This window comes from Amblyomma maculatum, unplaced genomic scaffold (assembly GCF_055883805.1).
Source record: "Amblyomma maculatum isolate TAMU_Amacu unplaced genomic scaffold, ASM5588380v1 scaffold_13, whole genome shotgun sequence".
In the NCBI taxonomy this organism is placed as follows: domain Eukaryota; kingdom Metazoa; phylum Arthropoda; class Arachnida; order Ixodida; family Ixodidae; genus Amblyomma; species Amblyomma maculatum.
In genome coordinates, this window is record NW_028146738.1 from 27,201,321 (window position 1) to 27,222,861 (window position 21,541).

Consider the following 21,541-nt stretch of genomic DNA (forward strand, 5'->3'; position numbering starts at 1 on the left):
ACTCTGGTGGTGAGCAAGATTGCAGTCTATATCTGGCGTGGGTGCAGTAGAGGCGACGCTCAAAGACTGGATAACTGTAGGTTTTAAATGGCGCGACTCCGTTTGGAAAGGAGAGGTATGCAAGGACAGGTGTTGCGACGGCGAAGCAATAGAGCAACGAGAAAGAGCGCCGGTGTCCTTGTGTTTCTTGCCCGATTTGTAAGTGACAGTGAAGTCGTACCTCTTGAAGGCGGAGGATCCACCGCCCGAGAAGACCGGACAAATTTTTCAGGGGATACCCGGCATAGGACGTGGTGGTCAGTGACGACCGTGAAGTGACGGCCGTACAGGTAAGGACGATATTTCCAACATATATGCGGTTTCTCCGGCCGACGTCGCATGTGGGCAGCCTCGAGAGAGGCGAAAAGAATCCGGAGACACGAGTCTCGCGTTCGCCTTTCCCCTTCCTGTTCCCCACGAAAGTTTTACTGGGCGCCGCTTCGTTTAAAAACCTACGCTTGACGACCTGAACATTGCCACTGTAAATAAAAAGTGGAAAAGTTTACAAATAGCAGGTTAGGATGCAGGCGTGGCATATCTTCGAGCTAGAGCTCACTGCGTATTTGTACCCGCGCTGCACTGGTCTGCGTGTAAGTATGGATATTATGGTACGTCCTATGTCTCTCAGTTAAAGAAAACAATCAATTTGTACAAAAAATGGTTCTAGCAAAATTGAAAATTACTTTTGGATATTACATGCCGAGACCATTCTGACAGCAAATTAAAAATTGCTATGCCCATATGGGGAGTAATAATTTGTCCAATGTCAAAACGTTTTTCGCCTTCATATTCAGCAATTCTGTGTATACCGGAAAGGTCAGTGGTTTACTTTTGACCAAAGTAAAAAAGAGCAATTTCGCGAATGAGAAAGAAAATCACATTTATTAGCAACAAGAAGGTACAAAAAAGTGGCGAAATGAAAAAAAAAAAAGAAAACACACAAAAAGGAGGCTGAACGCTAGGATATCCGAAGTATGGTAGCGCGAAGGAAGAACAACGGAATTGAGATTCAGTTTGAGAGTGCTCTTATACTTGCGTGCCGATAAAGTAAAATAAGACGGATGAATACGGCGGAGAGAGTTGCACATGCTCTCTTACTATAGTAGGGCAGCTTTTCAACTGCGCCCGCGCAAAACATCCGAACTGCTTTCCCCAGTAGCGTACCCCGGTAATCACAGAAAAAAAACGAAGGGAAGACATATGCGTTAACGAGTGGTAGCCGTCGCGTACGCTTCGTCCATAAACGCGGGCGCCGCTGCGACTTGATCTACCCAATCCGGCGGTTAGGGATGGGAAAAAAAATCTGCAAAAATAAAAATGCTCAGAGAGAGCAAGGAGGAAACGCACGGCTTGCTTGGCCGTGACGTAGATTTTACGTCGTCCTTGTTGCCACATGTCTTGACGAGACCGGCGTGGATGCATTGAGTCTCTTAAACCGCTGTCGTCTGGAAACAGTGACACAGGCCTCTCGTACTCCGCCGCCCGTGTTAATGCGGGAATGTGGGAGGAGTTCTGCCGACCGGCAAACAGCCACGCAATAGGGTGACGGGTTCCCATTCCTCTTGTTCCTATCTTTACCTAGCTTGTTGCTGTCTTACTGTCTCAGTTCGCGTATTTAATATAAGGACACTTCCAAAGGATGCCTTCTGATCCACAACTTTTAACTAAGGTTTTACACGCACTTTACAATCAGCCTCATTACGATACCAAAAACTGCTGCCATGAGAATCTTTCAACACGCTTCAACGGAGCACCACACCTGCGATTTCTTATTTGTGTGGTCACTCCCGACTGCACAAAGTGTAAGGGCTGTAACCTTCTGAGCCGCAATGTTACTGCTTCTGAAATACAGAAGCTTACTTCGTATTTGGGATGGCATATACACCGGCGCATTACTAGTTCTACGCCCATAAGGCTTCCAAGGGCAGAGTAAGCGCAAGTAGTTATTTGAAGGCCCACTGAAGTGCTTTCCCGATGGCCGGCGGTGACGATTCACTTTTATTATTTCCTACTTATTGGTGCATCACTATACCACAATGCGATGCCACTATGCGACTTCTGCCACCTGCGTGGAGTTTCCCCTGATAACACACAAGCGAGCAGGCGACTGCGTCACCTGAGGCTAGCTTCTTCGTCATCATCATTATCATCATCATCCTAAGCCTGACTATACCTACTGCAGGACGAAGGCCTCTCCCATATTTCTCCACTTAACCCGGTTCTGTGCTAGCTGAATCCACTTGACCCCTGCGAACTTCTTTACCTCATGCGCCCACCTAGCTTTCTGGCGCCCCCTGCTACGCGTTCCTTCCCTTGGAATCCAGTTTGTTACCCTAAGCGACCATCTGTTCTCCTCTCTTCGCACTACATGTCCTGCCCAAGTAAATTTCTTCTCCTTAATTTCCGCTAGAATGTCGGTAACTTGAGTTATTTATCTGACCCACTGTGCACGCTTCCTATCTGTTAATGTTAGCCCTACCGTTTTTCGTTCCATAGCCCTCTGAGTTGTCCTGAACTTAAGTAGAGCTCTCTTGGTTAGCCTCCACGTTTCAGCCCCATAGGTAAGATGCAACAGGTAAGATGCAACTGTTGTCTACTTTCCTCTTGAGCGATACCGGTAAGCTGCTAGTCATAATCGGTGAGTGCTTGCTAAATGCCCTCCATCCCAATCTTATTCTTCTTGTTATTTCCTGTTCATGGTCCGGGTCTGTGGTTACTACCTATCCTAAGTAGACATATTTTCTTACTACTTCCAGTACTTCGCCACCTAATGCAAACTGCTGTTCCTTCCCGAAGCTGTTGGACATTAACTTAGTCATCTTTTAAGCCTACCTTCATACTTTTCCTGTCTAGGTCATATAAATCAATATTTGCTGTTTATTCCCCGAGTTGCTTAGCAAGGCAATGCCAACAGCAAATCGCAGATTACTGAGGTACTCTCCATCTACCCTTATCCCTAACTGCTCCCATTCCAAGTCTCCGGATACTTCCTCTAAGCAAGCTGTGAATAGTACTTGGGAGATTGTGTCTCCTTGCCTAACTCCTTTCTTTATGGGAATTTTGTTACTTTGTTTATGCAGAACTATGGTTGCTGTGCAGCCACTATATATATCTTCCAAAACTTTCACGTACGGCTCGTCTACCCCCTGATTTCGCAATGCCTGCATCACCGCAGAGGTTTCAGCTGAGTCAAATGCTTTTTCGTAATCAATGAATGGTATGAATAAGGGCTGGTTATATTCTGAGCATTTTTCTATCACCTGGTTGATGGTATGGGTATGATCGATAGTAGAGCACCGGGGCGAGCTTACCGCTATTAAAGAGACACTTACGAGCGTTTAGGCAGACACGACTGCGCTTAAGACATCGCAAAACATTCTACGTATGAATTTGTTAGGATTGCGGTGCAACTGTGAGACACCTGCGAACAGCCGCAACGTCCAAAAGGATACGAATGCAACGGTCGCGATAGAAAGAGCGGGTGCAGCTGTCGCGGGGCTATACAACAGCTTGGTACGTTGTGTTGTCTGTTTCGCTCGCCTTAGGCTAGCCAGGCCTCTAAACGCGCTGTGGAGCAATCCACTGCTCGCTGCTTCAGACTACCGAATAAATACAATGTAAACGACTACAGAATAAAGAAAGTCACTAGAGACGTAAGGTGCGCACTGCCGCGTTCTGTTGGGTGGTAGAAAGCGCGTGGTATTCTAAGGACATGCAATGTTAGAAATATGCGCGAGATGACCAATATTTTTTGCTCTTGTTCCGAAGGCTTCATTTTTTGTAATTCTCAACTGTGGTGAGACGATTAACAAAAGGCAGCGACGTATCTCTATTTGACATTAAGCGCTACACTTTAATAATTCAGTATCTAAATAATGATGTTTTTAGCCAACCTACTACGAAACCTGTTTGGCCGGTTGGTCTCCGCCAACATTACTATTATTTTGTATTGTACGGCCCGTGTAAATTATTTTTCGCGATAGCATACGATTGTTGGTTATTTCGCAACCTTTCTAACATTGCCCCTGTTTCGCTATTGGAGGGAAATGCTCTGGTACCCCTCAATAGCCCACGTGTCATGTGACCTTCTGTCTCATATAGGCTTTAGAGGAGAGATCGAATTGCAGTGCAGGGCAGGCAGTGCTGCTAGGGAGGGTGATATGGATCGCCTCGCGAGAGCAAGTTATGCCAAGGACGCTCAGCACGTATACCATGGAATCGGTCTTCGCCGAGCATGCTCCGAGGACGTTCGATATTCTAAATGCATGTGAGACACCGCCAGGCACAATCGCGCTCTCGAATGTCGGAAAAGAACTCGTCTAAGGAGTACTAAGGCCTTAAGAGGCCGATCCGCAAATCTCTCGTATTTTTTTCTGTTGAATGTGACAAGCGCAGATTCAGTGCATGAAAAAACGATCAAAACGTACGAATAATAAACGTCCTGGAAATTACAAAGGAAATAAAATACAAATCAATATGCGCAGTAAAGTATGTAAAGAGCCTCACAAAGTAAAGAAAAATGCCATACAAGGTTCATTTTATGAAACAAGGACTCTCGATTGCAGCGAGAGGCACCAGAGGGCATTTCTGTGCAATGTTTAAGCGTATATTCCAGTACACTTTCTTGTGGATCAACGGATGCATACGGCAGACGTGAGGATTAGAAACAGTTTATGAATTCACGATAGTCCAGGGACTCCAAGTGGGAAGGATTCCACTTCCGGCCACCGCAGCTTACGGATGTGTTATGTAGTCTGTTCAGTTCAGTCGTTCAGTCGTGTCCGACTCTTCGTGACCCTATAGACGATATCTAGTGCTCCACCGTTAGTGAAGGCTACCATGTTATACTGCCAAGTTTGCAAAAAAGACGAGTGCGGCTGAACAACACAGTACTTATGCAAGTGGACCGGAAGGAAAGACCATATGGCGTCGAAGATTTCAGGATGCTAATGCTTTGCTTTCCCTTGATGCGCCCCCGAGCTCCCCGCTTTAGGTCAAATAAATGACGTGTGGACCGTCACCCTCAAGAGCGCCGGTGCATCGAGGAAATTTTTAGCAGCTACGGATGTGAAATTGAAGACCTGGCCTTCTTTGCTGGTTTACCAAAATAACCAGAACCTGCGCCTCAAACTTCTTTGGGTCTGCATTGTGTTCGCGACATTTCAAAGGAGTGTTGGCGCCGTCACCGATCGGCGAACACACGTTGGACAACGTGAAAGGATCCCTCCCCCGAAACCGGTTTCATTTCGCCAACCATCCATCAAGAGAAGTCGAACATTCCACCCTACCGGACCCCACGAGGTATAGGAGCTTCCGAAATATGTGCGAACAAGGCTCAACATGGCAGTGCTCCGTAGAGCATCAGCGCATTCTCCGCGGCCGCGCATCGCAGCTCAGTGGCTCAGGCGCGCAATGACCTGGATGTGGTGTTTCCTGTCACATGCTACAGCATGAAAACAGCGCAGCGTGCTTGCGCTGTTTCTGCATTTTTCATCACTGCGGCAGCATACATAAATAGGCAACAGAAAAAGAACATGGTTAAGATTGATAGCGCGTCGTTTGTCAGAAGATAAACATAAATAATGTGTAATGGATCGAGATTAGAATTAAATAACGACCAGGAGATTTGCTTTTGAAATATTCACTCCTATTGGTTTCATTGTGGTAGATTTATTCACTAGATATATATAATTTATCCCCTAAAACAATTTCTCAGCCCACTAAATAGTCGGGAAAATAATGTGTGTGCTCAATTCTCTGCTCTCAAAGAGGTTTTGCCCATCTAAAGTAATTTTTTTTCTCTCTTTTTCGCTCTCAAATACTGTGCTCGCAGATGCTAGGCATTACGTTTACTGCAGTACGAATATTTCAACCGCGAAGTTATACGCCGTTTCTTGAGGGCGCGGGAACAAAGTAATCTTTATTTTGAAGAAATAAATAAGGACTTTGATTTTGTAGGCATGTCTCAGCACTATTGGCCTCTAACGCGAAGATAATAAACCGTGGTATGGCATCTGCGTTAAACAGGTTGCTTTGGTAGTTTGGCATCTTTGTAAAGTAACATTTCCTGATTTATGCAGTGTTTATTGCCTCAATAGAAATCATTCGGAACTGGTTGCTCGTATTTGCGCCGAATGTCTGCCTCGCATTGTCCTTTGCGAGAGCGCCGTGAAGAAGACGCAGATCGCCAAGGCACGTGTTCCGGGTGCCTTGTTCAGCATGCGGTGATTCGAACGTAGGCACTACGCTGAGCTTTCTTTCACAGCAACCAGCCATCTTGGAACTGTTCTCCTCCAGGTACTTTGATGGAAGCCTGGTTCCCTTCACCGCACCTCCTGAGTCCGCGTTGGCGTGGCATCGGCTCCTGGCTCGAGAACAGGGATCACAGCGTGGACTCTGCGGAGCGGTCATACCGGCGACTATCGACCTCCGTGATTCACCAGGACTCTGGCTTCTCGGTCCTACTCTACGACTCCATGCTCGGAGTACACGGAGGGGGTGGTGGCCGGAACTGTCGACAGCTACTTCGGTGTCCACCAAGTCTGCTTGTACGGGACATCGCCGAGCCTGGCATAGCAGTCAGCTGTACGTCCATCGACCACCGCGGGAGTTTGACGCCGATGATCTCTCTGGTGAGTGTTTCAGCAACGCGCTAGATACAACAAACACGATAATCACTATAGCTCTTCATATTTATCTTCATTCACGCCGTAGTTGTACTCGTGGAAGCAGCTTGCCAGAAATACTCGCCTGCTGCGTGAAATATCGTATCAAGAAAATTTGTGCTTCTAATAATTTATGATTGATTGATGTGAGATAGTTGATGACGAGGTAATAAAATTACAGTAATCACCAATTAAAAACTGAGCTATTAAAAGGCGGCCCAAACGTGTCAATATGCTTACAACGAAACGCGAATCCTTAAAATGCTGCTTAAGCAAATTTAGAGTGCATAATTGATTAGTTAGCAATAAGTTAAAAATGAAAAAAAATAATGTGTAAAGGGGGTGCGAACATGTCAAGAGGCTGCGAAGGAAAATAGAATGCTTGATGATACTAATTAAGAAAATTCAGCGTGTACTTTGTCATATGCTAAACTATATAACAAATTGAAGAAAAAATAATTGCGTTTAAATTGTCAAACTGCCAGAATGAAAAGGCCATGGCTGCTGATTCTAAGTATTTGCACAAGATATATTTAAAAAATAAATATATCACCAAAATAAGAATAATGAAGAAAAAAGTGAAAAAATATCGTCCGCGTCTTTGAAACGCCATTGCGTCATAACTTGTCGCCCGACGTTGCACTGAACACAATAGAATTCACACTGAGACGCACCGAATTTCAAGAAGTGGCGGCCGAGATAACCGGTGACGTCATCGTCCAGCAGGTTATAAGAGAAAAAATGCAAAAAATGAAATATATAAAAGTACACAAACATCGTCTACGTGTTTTAAAACGCGATTGAGTCATTCTTAAACGCGGAGATTAAGCGTCTCCCTAAATTTTCAAGCTGAATTACAACAATGACTTCAAAATTCACTAATTTTTTAAGCCTGGGTTGTGACAGGCAAATAGTTGCGTTCAGAACCCAGCAAAAGGCAATTACGGGACAGCTATGTTTTTTTTTTCACTCTCCGTATGGTACACACACACAAACACACACACACACACACACACACACACACACACACACACACACACACACACACACACACACACACACACACACACACACACACACACACACACACGCACGCACGCACGCACGCGCGCGCGCACGCATGCTCGCACGCACATGCACACAAACACACACTCGCACGCATGCTCGCACGCACACACGCACAGACATACACACACACACATACACACGCGCACGCATGCACGCCCTGGCACGAAGAAACACACACACCCACACATACACTTTGGTCGTGCTCAGTTTTCCATTTTCCGTCATCGTTCAGCTTCCTCTTGTATTTTGATTTCAAGATACCTTTCGCTCAGGTGCCTGCAGTTCGCGAAGTTGTCTCAAGTGAGCTACCAGTATGTAACACTGATGCACGCGTTTTGTAATGTGATGTGTCCCACTAGATAAATCAACAAGGATACCAGTAATTACTGCTACTTACTACCGATCTTTCCAGGCTATTGACACCACGCGTAATTCTGGTATATTGAAGCGCCATCTATCATTTCGGCCTCTTTCCGGGAAAATGCAACAAATTTAGCACTGCTAACATCGTTTGCTTCAGCCTCACTAGGATAAGAACTGTACCTCAAACTAATGCAATGCATGAAGGACCTCTCGCATGCAGGGCTCTCTAGCTAGCAATTCATAATTACAACTCGTACTCATTCCGTAGCTATGATCCAGGCGGCCGCCGATGAATATTCTAACGGACAGTTTACACACAACGTAACTACTTACCAATATAGACCATTCAAACCCGGCCGGGGTTGTCAGTGGTTACTCGCTCGACTACTGGGCCCAAAGACGCGGGATCGAATCCCGGCCTCGGCGGCCGCTTTCGACTGAGACGTAAAGCTAGGCGCCTGTGTGCTGTGCAATGTCAGTGCAGGGTAAAGAACCCCAGATGGTCGAAATTTCCCCAGTCTTCCACAACGGCGTCTCTCATAGCGTTATTCGCTTTGGGACGTTAAACCTCACGAAGCAAACAGGCAATTCAATAACTGTAGCCGTACCTCAGTGTTGGTAGAGTACCGGCCGCGAAATGTTGTGGAGAGGGTTCGAAAGCTACATGGTTTGCGTGGAACGTTTTTCCTATTATTATTTCGTCAATTGCTTTTTATGCATCATATAATTTTACCATACATTAATATTTGTTGACTCACTAAAAGTCTCCATGCTTTCCTTGCTTTGAGTGGCAGTTTCCTCCGTTCGTATGTTTCGGATTTCGAACGCTTTATTTCTTTATAATTATACGCTGATCAATTGGGCCACCTAATATGCTTTTAGGGCTCTAGTAGGCGGATGCAGCGTCTATTACAATAGCACTGAATGATTTTGGGAGGTGTCGTGAAATTTTGAAAAGTTGGGGATCATAGCTTGCGCTTCAGCTGGACTTGAATTATGTGGACCTGAATGAAATTCACGTCGACGTCCAAAATAATATTCCTCCGATGTCGACCAGAGTCACGTTGTTAAATTAGGGATGAAAAATCTTGACAAAGCCCAATATATCGCCTAAATACAGTGGTATGAAAGGGCACTGAAAGAGGGTAGATGGGGGGAAGCCTTAACTCGCAGGTCGAGCCAACCTTTCGACAATTGGACTTGTCTTCGTCTGGCAGACCAAGACAAGTTCATTTCTGAAAACGTTGGCTCGACCGGCGAACTAAGTCTACCCCCCCCCCCCCCCTCTTCCCCCTCTATCCTTTTTCATTGCTCGTTTATATCGTGCAGTCATCTTTTTCCTCTCGTTCTACCTGGATCCTAAATACAGTGTGTAGCATTAAGGAACATAAATTATAAGTTTATGTTGCGAATGAATAGCCGACAATATCGGACGCCAATTGGGGACAAATTCAGAATCAGTAAATTATAAGTAAAAACCGATACGTTACCAACCGAAACGATTATGCGAAGCGAGGGCTGCATAATATGATAATGATTCTTACAATCATCATTGATTACTCCTCATGCAATGATGGCGTAAAGAATTGGTTTCTATGCTGCACGTTTTTATGACGGCCCGTATTCCTTTTCACTTTGTATCCCCTAGTTTGAAAGAAAACAGATTTGTACAAGCAACAACTGCCCTGGTTCTTCCTATGATAGTTTACAACAGCGCCGCAGGGTAGCCGGTGTGGTCGTGGCGACCGAATGGCACTGTCGCTTTTTTGAGATCTACCCCAAAGATTTTCTGCACAGAAGAGCGTCAGATCGGGTGAACTAGTTTGTTCGAGAGGATGATGATCATTAAGATGAATGTATCAATGTTTGAAGTTTTTTGCATCTGTATTGATTATTGCTCAATTTTTCATCTTTTTTTTTTGCAACAGCATACGTAAGAAGTTAAAACAAAATTACTGCTGTAGCCCCTTAATATACCGCTGCACATGTAATGTGCTGTTTTTCAAATGAAAGTGCTAGGTATAGCACAACTTCGCACGTCCCCCAGTGTTCTTGTGTGCAGAGGACGGCCCAGGCTCGGCTAACAAGAGTACGCGGACCGGCAAGTGTCTTGCGCTTCTCGGGATTCCACCCCCGTGGTTCACGTCTTGTCGTCCAGGTTCCACAGCCGGAGGGAGCGGTCATGGCTTCCTGAGAGGAGGTAGAGGCCATTGGGGTCTATGGCCAGACTTTTGACAGCGACCAGGTGGGCCACCATTTCAATAATTTTCGCGCTATGATATACACAGATACACAAGAAAGAATTTTTGCGCAACGATATGCACAGATACACAAGAAAGCAGGAGCCACGAACACAGGACAAGCGCGCTTTCTTGTGTATCTGTGTATATCATAGCGAGGAAATTCTTGAAATGGTAAACCAACTAGCCCCCATTGCTGCTTTTGCTTTGGGCCATCATTTAATGCAAAATTAGGGCGAAATCCTTTACCGCCTCATACTGTCGTCGGCAAATGTGTCCACGTTTCGGTTGCATGCCTTATATGGGCATATGGCAATCACCATTGAATCGATGCCTAACCATTAGCAATCGGTTCATATCGGAACAATATTTTAGGTATTTTCAAGACAATGTCATGATAATTTACGACTAATAATAAAATAGTTGAGCAAATGCTCTTAGGAACCCATGCATTTGGAGGTCTTCATAACTATCACTTACCATCACCTTCTAGTTAAGGGGTGTTTAACTAACATTAACCAGGCATTAACTAGTACTCACAAAGTGCTAGTAATGGTCAACTATCACTAACCAATAGTAAAGGTTAGACGTTTCGGGAAGTCCATAGTCGTCGCATGGTGACGTCATGACCGCGTATGGCGTTAGCATGACGGCACATTCGGTCATGTATAATGCTCACAATTGAAATTGACGTCAAATTTGGTCCTGACGTCATGGCTCGTGAGGACGTCACCTGGAGATTCGCGCATATACGAAGCAGACCCCGCCGGGCGTTAAATCCCGGCGCCCGTGCGCCGCCTTCCAGTCGGCGCTTCCTCGAAAGCCGCACCACAGAGCATATATAGAAATATACACAGTACAGCAGACATCGGCGGCGTAAAAATGGATTGACAGCAAAAACAAAAAAGCGCGGTATGGGTCACTATTGTAATCAATCACAAACGGTCTGGCAGTCAATCAAAGCAGCGGTCTAAGCAGGTCTAAGCAGCGCGGCGGGGCAGGCTTCCGCCTTGAAGAACCTTAATGAGCCAAAGTGCCGCTGAATATTTTTGATAGTGTTGTCGAAGCGAATGTGTCAATTCTCATGCGCCCTCACCGTCATGGGCGAAGAATGGCTCACCATACAGTCGACCTGCTTCCTCAGAGCACTTGCCTCTGAATTCTGGTCACTGTGGAGCAGCACCACTGCTTTCCCGTCTCTATGTGGCTGATGAGCGAACGTGATGCCGTGTAAGCCACTGCCATCCGGTTGGCATCCACTGACGTCGAGATGACGTCAGCAGGGTCCGGGGCTGTGTGGGTGCGGGGCAGGGCAACTTGCTGTGGGAGACTAGAGTCGGGCTGTGCCATATAACGCCCGAGCAGGACAGCAGCTGCAGCTTGGTGGAATGCATCGAGAGGCCTACAAAGCATATGTGTGGCCCCATGGGGCGCTTAACAGGATACCCGGCTCAAAGGAGCCATAAGGGTCGATGTCTCAGCTAGCACGTTTGAGCATAGGATGATGTCAAGGTCGCCGCTGAAGCACTGCTCTCAGTCACACCCAATGCCAAGCGCAGCACGGGGCCCGAATTCGCCCGCAATACGTGTACTGGTTCCGCATGGAGGGCTGCCGCATTCTTGGCAGGCACTGTCTCCTCTAGGTTCCACAGTTTGAGTGTGTGGTCTTCCGAGGCTGTAACGAGAAAAGATTGCATCTCATCGAACAAATTGTGGAAAACCGTCGCATGCACAGCTGGGCGGTGTGATCGGACTATTGGTTACACATGCGTACGGAAGGTTACACACTTTCCGCAAGGGACGCGATATTGTCTCAGGCAAAGCAACAACTCCCAAGAAGAATAATTCTCTTTGCGAGTGTTGCCAGTGGAGTATCTATTTCCAATACACCCTCATATGCGCTGCATAAGTCTCGCGGCAAGTCTGAACAGTTAAGCAAGCTTCCTCATTGTGACCCATTCAGGACGGCCTATCAAACAAACTAAGCGCACCCAGGAAAGAAAAACAAACGGCTTTCCGCAGGACGTTGGTCTGTTTAAATTATTTTCGGCATGCGTTATGCATGAGCTTAATCGAACGAAAAAATTTCGCAGATAGCGCTTGTTAGTGCTTGTGTCGTTTCTCGCGATATAACGCGTATGCGCTATAACGCTTTGCAAGATGATTATGCATCAGTTCACCTATACAGAAGATGCAATGCTGCTATCAAAACTGTGGTTTTTTGCGGCTGCTGTTATGCGTCTGGCAGGACTGTGTCGAAGTTTCAAATAAAGATATGTCTTGGAAAGACCACTGAAAGATGGACGAATAAGTAAAATTTAGCAGGCAGCTAGACGGGAAATCGAAACGTGTAATCGACTAATCAGTATTTCAGAATGATGACAGAGCTCGCCGTAGTCGCATTTAACGAGTAATCAACGCAAAGTGCTCGAGATGAGACTCTTAGTCAGATAAACCAAAAACTGTCTAAACCAGATGAAGTTCTCTACCTATCAAAAGCGAACGAGGAAAATATTAGAAAGCTTGAAGGTACGGTGCTGCGCCTGGAAAAAACTAGCGGAACAGGAAAAAAAATGATAAATTATGAGGACCGTGCTCGAAGGATCAACATTGTGGTGTTTGGGATCCGAGAATTGCCTAATGAAACTCGGTCAGACTTAGAAGAAAAAGTAATTAAAGAAATATGTTATGAGAAACTTGGGGTAACGGTTACTACAGTCGAACGCATTTATCTGATTGACAGGGCACATAATAACAGACATCGGCCAATAATTTTCCGAGCGTACTATTACAACGAAAAACTGGCCATCTTTAAGAACTGCCATAAGCTGAAAGATACCGGCATATCGGTTTCACAAGATTATTCATATGCCACGCAGCAAAGAAGGAAAAAGTTATGGCAGTCCACAAAAGCAGATGAACAGCCTGGAATGAAACCGAAGTTAGTTCACGATAAACTTGTGATAAAGGACGAAGTATACATTTGGGACGAAAAAAAAAGCTGTCGAAAACGGCTTCGAGGCGAAGATGATGGCCAACAAAATTGACATCATGATGACAACGTCATTTATGAAAAAAAGCTCCTTCGTATAATCAGCTTCAATGCACAAAGCGTATGCAATAAGCAAGAACCAATCGAGCACATCCTATTATCTTACGATCCTCATATTGTTATCCTAAGCGAGACATGGCTGCACTCTGACATTCCTAATAGAGCAATTTTTCCGCCATCGTACACTTGCTACCGTAGGGATCGAGGGTCAAGGGGTGGTGGCGTTGCTATTTTGGTTAAGAGTAGCATTTCTTCACGCGTGATGACTGATATTGGTGATGATCAGGAAAGTGTCATTTGTGAGGTCGATTTCTTTGTAAACCCTGTCATTGTTATTGCTGTATATAGAAAACCTGGCGCACAGCCTGATTTTGTGCACTTTATGCATGATCTCCTGAGTACTTTCAAAAAGAGTAGTTTTGTAATCGCCAGAGATTTCAATTTTCCGCACGGTAACTGGGATACAATGGCCACAGGAACCAGTGATGTTCAAAGGACCGAGGCTCTGTATTACATGCTCCTTTCGTTTCATCTAACCCAGACAGTCCATTCACCTCCGGGTGTAACTCCAACTGGGGAGTCTATTCTGGATTTAGTTTTTTGTTCCAATAGCATACACAACCATACTACAGATATACATGAGGGAATATCGGACCATAAGTTGGTATCTTTCAGTTGCCTTCTTCCAAGATTTTCAAAACCCACCACAGAAAAATACGTCACTGTAAAAAACTACGCTTTGGCTGACCATGTTAGCATTGTCCAGTACTTAGAAGATTCCTTGTACAGATTTCACTCCACTGACATTAACACACTCTGGAGAAATTTCTGGTCCATTTGCCATTACTGTATGCGAAACTTTATCCCCAACAAGAGAAAGAAGGTTGCCAGGACTAATCCTTGGATTTCCAGAGAAATTATCCATTTAAAACGTAAACTTAGACGGTGTCGTAGAAATAAATCTCCCAGCTACACATTTATTGTGCACCTTTAATCAACCCTAGCGGCTAAATTGCGCGAATGTAGGAACCGGGACTTTACGGAAACACTTGGACGTTTCGTAACAGAAAATCCGGCGAAGTTCTGGCAGTTTCTTTCCCGTAAAGATAATTCAAAGCTCGGCAAAATAGTTCTAGATAACCGCGCTGTCACAGATTAAAATGAGATAGCAAATGCTTTCAATCGCAATTTTCAAAGTTTATTTTCCTAAAACGATGAGATAATCAGTGCCTCTCAAGACAGTCCAAGTGAAGTTAACTTCAATGTAACCAGAGAAGGTGTTTTAAACTTACTTATGCGTCTTGATCCTAAGAAAGCATCAGGACCGGATGACATTTCAAATTCATTTCTCAAGGCGTACGCTGAATTTTTAGCATCATATTTAGTAATACTATATGAACAATCCATACAGACTGCCACCGTACCCGATGACTGGAAAATTTCAAGAGTCGTTCCTGTATTTAAGAAGGGTTGTAGATTAGACATCAATAAATACCGTCCTATCTCACTAACAGCTACTGTTTTCAAACTCTTAGAACACATACTGGTTATTGAACTAAATACATTTCTGGAACGGAATGAAATATTAACCAATGCACAACACGGCTTCCGACGAGGCTTTTCTACAGCTACACAGTTACAACAGTTGATGAAATTTCTAAAATCATAGATATTGGAGGACAAGTTGAAATTGTTTTCCTAGATTACTCAAAAGCCTTCGATAGAGTGCCTCATAATAAGCTGATCACTAAAATGCAAATGATTGGTGGGCCTAGTGAAATTGTACATTAGATATCCTCTTATCTCACAAAGCGCAAACAGTTTGTTACTGTTGATGGTGTCAACTCTTGTTTACTAGATGTCCTTTCTGGCGTTCCCGAGGGTTCGGTTTTAGGTCCTACACTGTTTAATCTTTATATTAATGATCTGGTCGAAGCACTGGAACCAACAGTTTCGATTAGATTATTTGCCGATGACTGTATAATTTTAAAAGATATTAAATTCGTTCATGATCAAATAACTCTAAACAAACATTTGCAATTTTTGGAACGATGGTGCAATGAATGGGCAATGGCCATTACCTTGAGAAAACTGTTGTACTTAACATCACAAATAAAATGAATAAACTTGAATTTCAGTATAACATAAAGAGAAACCTAGTCAGGCAGGTAAATTAATATAAATACGTAGGCGTAACGATTGCTTCCAGACTAAAATGGACAAGGCACATTGACAGTATATGCTCTACTGCACGTAAAAAGCTGGGTTTTTTAAAACATCGCATGGGTGAGCGTCCAAGCCCATTAAAACTTAAACAAAGCGTATATCAGACCCACACTTGAATATGCCTGTGTGGCATGGGACCCTTATACATCGAATGACACCCAAAAACTTGAGAATATGTAACGCTCAGCAGCCCGTTTTATTTTTAATCGATACAGACGCCGTGACTCCCCTTCATCTATGATTCTTCTTGCCGGCCTTGATACACTTATTGAAAGGAGAAAGAACGCCCGTCTAGCCTTCCTTTAATCGTTATATTTTTCCACAGTTGGCATTAAACCTGACACCTACCAAAAAAGATTCCTCCAGACCCTCTCGCCATAAGCACTGTCTTGCCTTGTCACCTATATTTGCCCGAACTAATATGTACAAATTCTCGTTTTTTGCACGAACAAACGCAGACTGGAACGCCCTACCGATTGACTCGCCGTTTTTATCGCCTTCCAATTGAAGTGTCGTATGTTGTACTGTGCATTGTATTCTTTGTGTTATCAGTTCATCGCTGTGTAAAATTCTTTGTTTTATTGTTTTCAAACTGCATGACATCTGACGCAAACCCCCTCTCCTGCTTGGGCATTTAATATGCCTGCAGTATTTCTTAAATAAATAAAAAATAAATAAATAGATACCTTTGTTATTTAGGTCTGCGCCTTTCGACAGGTTCTAATCTCCACTTGTCCTTAAGGATAAATGCCAAAAGAATCGAAGCGATGTGTTTTCCCAGCAAATGTCCAAAGCCAATCTGAAAGACTCAACGGTCTTTCTGGACTAGTGGCATCTCTTTGAAATGTTTACAGCTGCCTTACATTTTCGTAATTTTATCATCAAATTACAGACGGTGGGATCGCTCTATTGATTACAGATGCTTACAGAAGGAAGCGGCAGCGAGTGTTACGCGCTAACGCGCGTTCTGCCGAAGCGCTTATCGACCAACCTATGTGTGCCGTATAGTTTCAAGGGTGTCCTTTAAGGACCGGGTGATCGGTGAGAGCTGCCTTTCTAATTAAAGACATGTTTTAATATAGCTGTACATGGCACACTACAAAAGCAATGCGCAATAATATTGTCAAAGAAACTACGACTTTAACACGTAGGAAACAAAAGACTGCATCCTAGGTAGACAAGCAATCCTAATTTTAACTTTTATTCTGGTCCGTGTATTTTGTCGAAAGTAGTTATCTTTTTTCTTTTTTCTACGCAGGTACAGAACATTTCTGAGCCCACCATGTACCGGCTTTATTTGTGAAAGCGACACATGGGAGGATGTCCTGCTCGGACATTTTATTATGCGTACAAAATATTGTATATAAAATGTTTTCTTCTCAGAATAAAAACAACGTATGATGCTATCAAGTGTCTTCTGACATCGAACTGGTAAAACACCTGCGCTCGGTGAGCAAGTAGGGAAGTTGGATGGGCCTTAGCCAGCCTTGCTAAGAGCACAGCTAGCGGAATTGATGGCATTCCAGCTGAGTTGCTTCAATACCTCAACCATGACGACGCTGTTAACGTTCTCTATACATTATGTCAGCAAATTTTGACAACCAGGCAGTGGCCACAGGATTGGAGGAGGACAGTTTACATCCCCATTCTAATGAAAGGCAGTGCCAAATTTTGTTCCAACTACCACACGGTCGCGCTTATTTCGCATGCTAGCAAGGTGATGTTGAAAAATCTCCAGGGTAGGCTGCAGCAGTATGCGGATCGGGAGCTTCCGGACGTGCAAGCTGGGTTTCGCAAGGGCAGAGGAACGAGAGACCAGATTGCCAACCTTCGCTGGACCATGAAAAAAGCAAGAGAGTTCCAGAAAGCCATCTACTTCTGCTTTATTGATTATGCGAAAGCGTTTGACTGGGTAGACCCCAGCAGATTGTGGCAAGCTCTCCAAGAGATGGGAGTTCCAAATCACCTCATCTGTCTCCTCAGGAACCTGTATGAAGGGCAAGAGGCCACAGTCAGAACTGGGCATGGTCTTACTGATTGGTTTCCAATTGAGAAAGGAGTGAGACAAGGCTGCATACTCTCGCCCTGCCTATTTAACCTATATGCTGAGTGCATCATGAGGAAGGCCGGTCTGGACGAATCTTCAGCTGGAGTGAAGATCGCTGGGAAACGTATCAACAACCTTAGGTATGCGGATGATACCATTTTAATGGCAGAAAGTGAAGTGGAACTCAATAGACTTCTGATGCGCGTACAAGGAGAGAGTGAGAAGTTTGGACTTAAACTGAACACTAAAAAGACAAAGATCATGGCGTCTTGCCGCATCAAGTCCTGGAGCATCAAGGGACAAAAAGTGGAAGCTGTGACAGATTTTCTCTTCTTGGGCTCCAAGATTACCCCGGAAGGAGATTGCAGCCATGAAATTAGGATACGCCTGCTTCTGGGAAAGAGAGCCATGGCTAGCCTTGACCGCCTAGTAAAGAGCAGAGACATTAGTCTGCCAACCAAGATCCGTTTACCTCGTGCTATGGTCGTTCCATTTGTGATGTATGGATGCGAGATTTGGACTGTGAAGAAGGCTGACCGCCGAAGATTGGACGCGTTTGAATTGTAGTGCTGGCAGAGAATCTTGTGAGTTCCTTGGACGGCCAGAAGATCAAATCAGTCCATATCGTCGACCATAAACCCTGACTGCTCATTGGAAGGTCAAATTCTAAAGTTAAACTCAGGTACTTTTGTCATCTGATGAGAAGAGAGGAGTCGCTGGAGAAATATTTGATGTTGGGAAAAGTTGAGGGTCACCGGAGAAGGGGTAGGCAGCGAATGCGATGTTAGATGGCATCCTCAAGGCGCTGCTGATGAAGTTATGTAATGTTAGGAAGATAGTGAGAGGCCGGAAAGCGTGGAGTGATATGGTCCATAGGGTCACGAAGAGTCGGACACGACTGAACGATTGAACTGAACCTACTTTTGACCAAAGTAAAAGAGGGCGATTTCGCGAATGAGAAAGAAAATTACATTTATTAGCAACAAGTAGGTACAAAAAAGTGCGATATGAAAAAAAGAAAACACACAAAAAGGAGGGTGAGCGCTAGGATATCCGAAGTATGGTAGCGCGAAGGAAGAAGAGCGGAATGGAGATTCAGCTTGAGAGAGCTCTTACACCTGGGTCCCGATAAAGTAAAATAAGACAGACAAATACGGAGGAGAGAGTTGCACATGTTCTCTTACTATGGCAGGGCAGCTTTTGAACTGCGCCCGCGCAGAACCTCAAAACTGCCTTCACCAGTAGCGTACCTCGGTAATCACAGAAAAAAAGGAAGTGAAGAAATATGCGTTAACGAGTGGTAGCTGTCGCGTACGCATCCTCCATGTACGCCGGGCGCCACTCCGACTTCATCCACCGAACCCGGCTGTTAGGGACGGGAAACAAAATCTGCAAAAAAAAAAAGCCCAGACACAGCAAGGAGGAAACGCACGGCTTGCTTAGCCGTGACGTAGATTATACGTCGTCCTTGTTGCCTCATGTCTTGACGCGACCGACGTGGATGCATTGAGTCTCTTAAACCGCTGTCGTCTGGAAACAGTGACATATGCCTCTCGTATAACGGCGCCCGTGTAAATGCGGGAATGTGTGGGGGGGGGGGGGGATTCTACCGACCGGCGCACAGCCACGCAATAGGGTAACGGGTTCCCATTCCTCTCGTTCCCATCCTTACCTAGCTTGTAGCTTTCTTACTGTCGTAGTTTGCGTATTTAATATAAAGACACTTCCAAAGAATGCCTTCTGATGCACAACTGTCACCTAAGTCTTTACACACACCCTACAATCAGCCTCATTACGATCACCAAAACTGCTGCCATGAGAATATTTCGACAAGCTTCAACGGAGCACCGCACCGGCGATTTCTTATTTATGTGGTCACTCCCGACTGCACAAAGTGCAAGGGCTGCTGCAACCTTCTGAGCCGCACTGTTACTACTTCTACAAGACCGAAGCTTACTTCGTATTTGGGATGGCATATACACCGGCGCATTACCAGTTGTACGCCCAGCCGGCTTCTATAGGCCGAGTAAGCGCAAGTAGTTCTTTGAAGGCCCGCTGGTGTGTTTTCTCCTGTGGCCGACGGTGACGATTCACTTTTTTCATTTCTTACTTATTGGTGCATCACTATACCACAATGCGATGCCACTATACGATTTCTGCCACCTGCGTAGAGTTTCCACTGATAACACAAAAGCGAGCAGGCGACTGCGTCACCTGGGGCAAGCTTACCGCTATTAAATAGACACGAGCGTTTAGGCAGACACGACTGCGCTTAAGACATTGCAAAAACTTTCTACATAGGAATTTATAGGCTTGCGGTGCAACTGTCAGGCATCTGCGAACAGCCGCTACGTCCAAAAGGATATCAATGCAACGATCGCGATGGAAAGAGCGGGTGCTGCTGTCGCAGGACCAAACAATAGCTTGGTAAGTCGTGTTGTCTGTTTCGCTCGCGTTAGGCTAGCCAGGGCTCTGCACGCGCTGTGGAGCAATCGACTGCTCGCTGCTTCAGACTACCGAATAAATACAACGTAAACGACTACAGAATAAAGAAAGTCACTAGAGACGTAAGGTGCGCACTGGCGCGTTCTCTTGGGCGGTAGAAAGCGAGTGGGATTTCTAACGACATGCAATGGTAGAAATATGCGCAAGATGACCAATATTTTTTGCTCTTGTTCCGAAGGCTTCATTTTTGTAATTCTCAATTGTGATGAGACGATTAACAAAGGGCAGCTATTTATCTCTAATTTGACATTAAGCGCTACACTTTAATAATTCAGTATCTAAATAATCATTTTTTTAGCCAACCTACTACGTAACCTGTTTGGCCGGTTGGTCTCCGCTAACATTACTATTTTGTTGTATTGTACGGCCCGTGTAAAGTATTTCTCGCGCGGACAGACGATTGTTGTTCATTTCGTAAACTTTCTAACATTGCACATGTTTCGCTATTGGAGTGAAATGCTCTGGTAGCCCTCAATAGCCTACGTGTCACGTGACGTTCTGTCTCGTATAGGCTTTAGAGGAGAGATTGACTTGCACCGCAGCGCAGGCAGCGCTGCTAGGGAGAATGATATCGATAGCCTCGCGAGAGCAAGATATGCCAAGGCCGCCTAGCACGTGTGTCAGGGAGGTGGTCTTCGCAGAGCATGCTCCGAGAACGTTCGATATTGTAAACGCATGCAAGACACGGCCAGGGACAATCGCGCTCTCGAATGTCTGGAAAGAACTCGGCAAAGGAGAATTAATGCCTCCAGAGGCAAATCCGCAAATCTCTCGTATTTTTTCTGTTGAATGAGACCAGCGCAGCTCAGCTACAGTGCATGGAAAAACGATCAAAACGTACGGATGATAAACGCCCTGGAATTCACAAAGGAAATCCGTATACGAATCAGTATGCGCAGCAAAGTATGTAAAGAGTCTCACAAAGTAAAGAAAAATGTCATACAAGGTCCATTTTATGAAAAAAGGACACTCGATTGCAGCAAGAGGCACCAGAGGGCATTTCTGTGCCATGTTTAAGCGTATATTCCGGTACACTTTCTTGTGGATCAACGGATGCATACAGCAGACGTGAGGATTAGAAACAGTTTATGAATTCACGATAGTCCAGGGACGCCAAGTGGAAAGGATTCCACTTCCGGCCACCGCAGCGTACGGATGTGTTATCTAGTCTGTTCAGTCAAGTCGTTCAGTCGTGTCCGACTCTTCGTGACCCTATAGACCATATCTAGTGCTCCGCCGTTATTGAAATCTGCCATGTTATACTGCCAAGTTTGCCAAAAAGACGAATGGGGATGAACAACACAGTACTTATGCAAGTGGACCGGAAGGAAAGACC

General features: G+C 45.0%; 1 protein-coding gene and 1 long non-coding RNA gene across 4 annotated transcripts in view; both read left to right on the forward strand.

Annotated features, from left to right (window-relative positions):
• LOC146172423 (uncharacterized) overlaps nucleotides 1–21,541 on the forward strand; it is a 501,238-nt gene that overhangs the window by 304,439 nt on the left and 175,258 nt on the right. The gene's annotated exons all lie outside the window — the stretch shown is intronic.
• Nucleotides 1,465–17,252, forward strand: LOC146172432 (uncharacterized). 2 transcript variants are annotated; one of them, XM_084585873.1, is made up of 4 exons: nucleotides 1,465–1,581; nucleotides 6,337–6,671; nucleotides 10,198–10,380; nucleotides 16,912–17,252. In XM_084585873.1, exons 1-3 carry the CDS (start codon nucleotides 1,538–1,540, stop codon nucleotides 10,368–10,370), a joined length of 552 nt encoding a protein of 183 aa, XP_084441999.1. In that variant the 5' UTR covers nucleotides 1,465–1,537; the 3' UTR covers nucleotides 10,371–10,380; nucleotides 16,912–17,252. The 2 variants fall into 2 exon arrangements, with proteins under 2 accessions (XP_084441999.1, XP_084442000.1); XM_084585874.1 differs by having other exon boundaries at nucleotides 10,198–10,335.

What these genes read in the sequence shown, in the direction of transcription:
- LOC146172432 (XM_084585873.1), top strand. Translation starts at nt 1,538, where the DNA reads ATGTGGGAGGAGTTCTGCCGACCGGCAAACAGCCACGCAATAGG. An exon ending in GCAAACAGCCACGCAATAGG is followed by an intron (nt 1,582 to 6,336) that starts GTGACGGGTTCC and finishes GTTCTCCTCCAG; the next exon opens with GTACTTTGATGGAAGCCTGG. An exon ending in TGACGCCGATGATCTCTCTG is followed by an intron (nt 6,672 to 10,197) that starts GTGAGTGTTTCA and finishes TCTTGTGTGCAG; the next exon opens with AGGACGGCCCAGGCTCGGCT.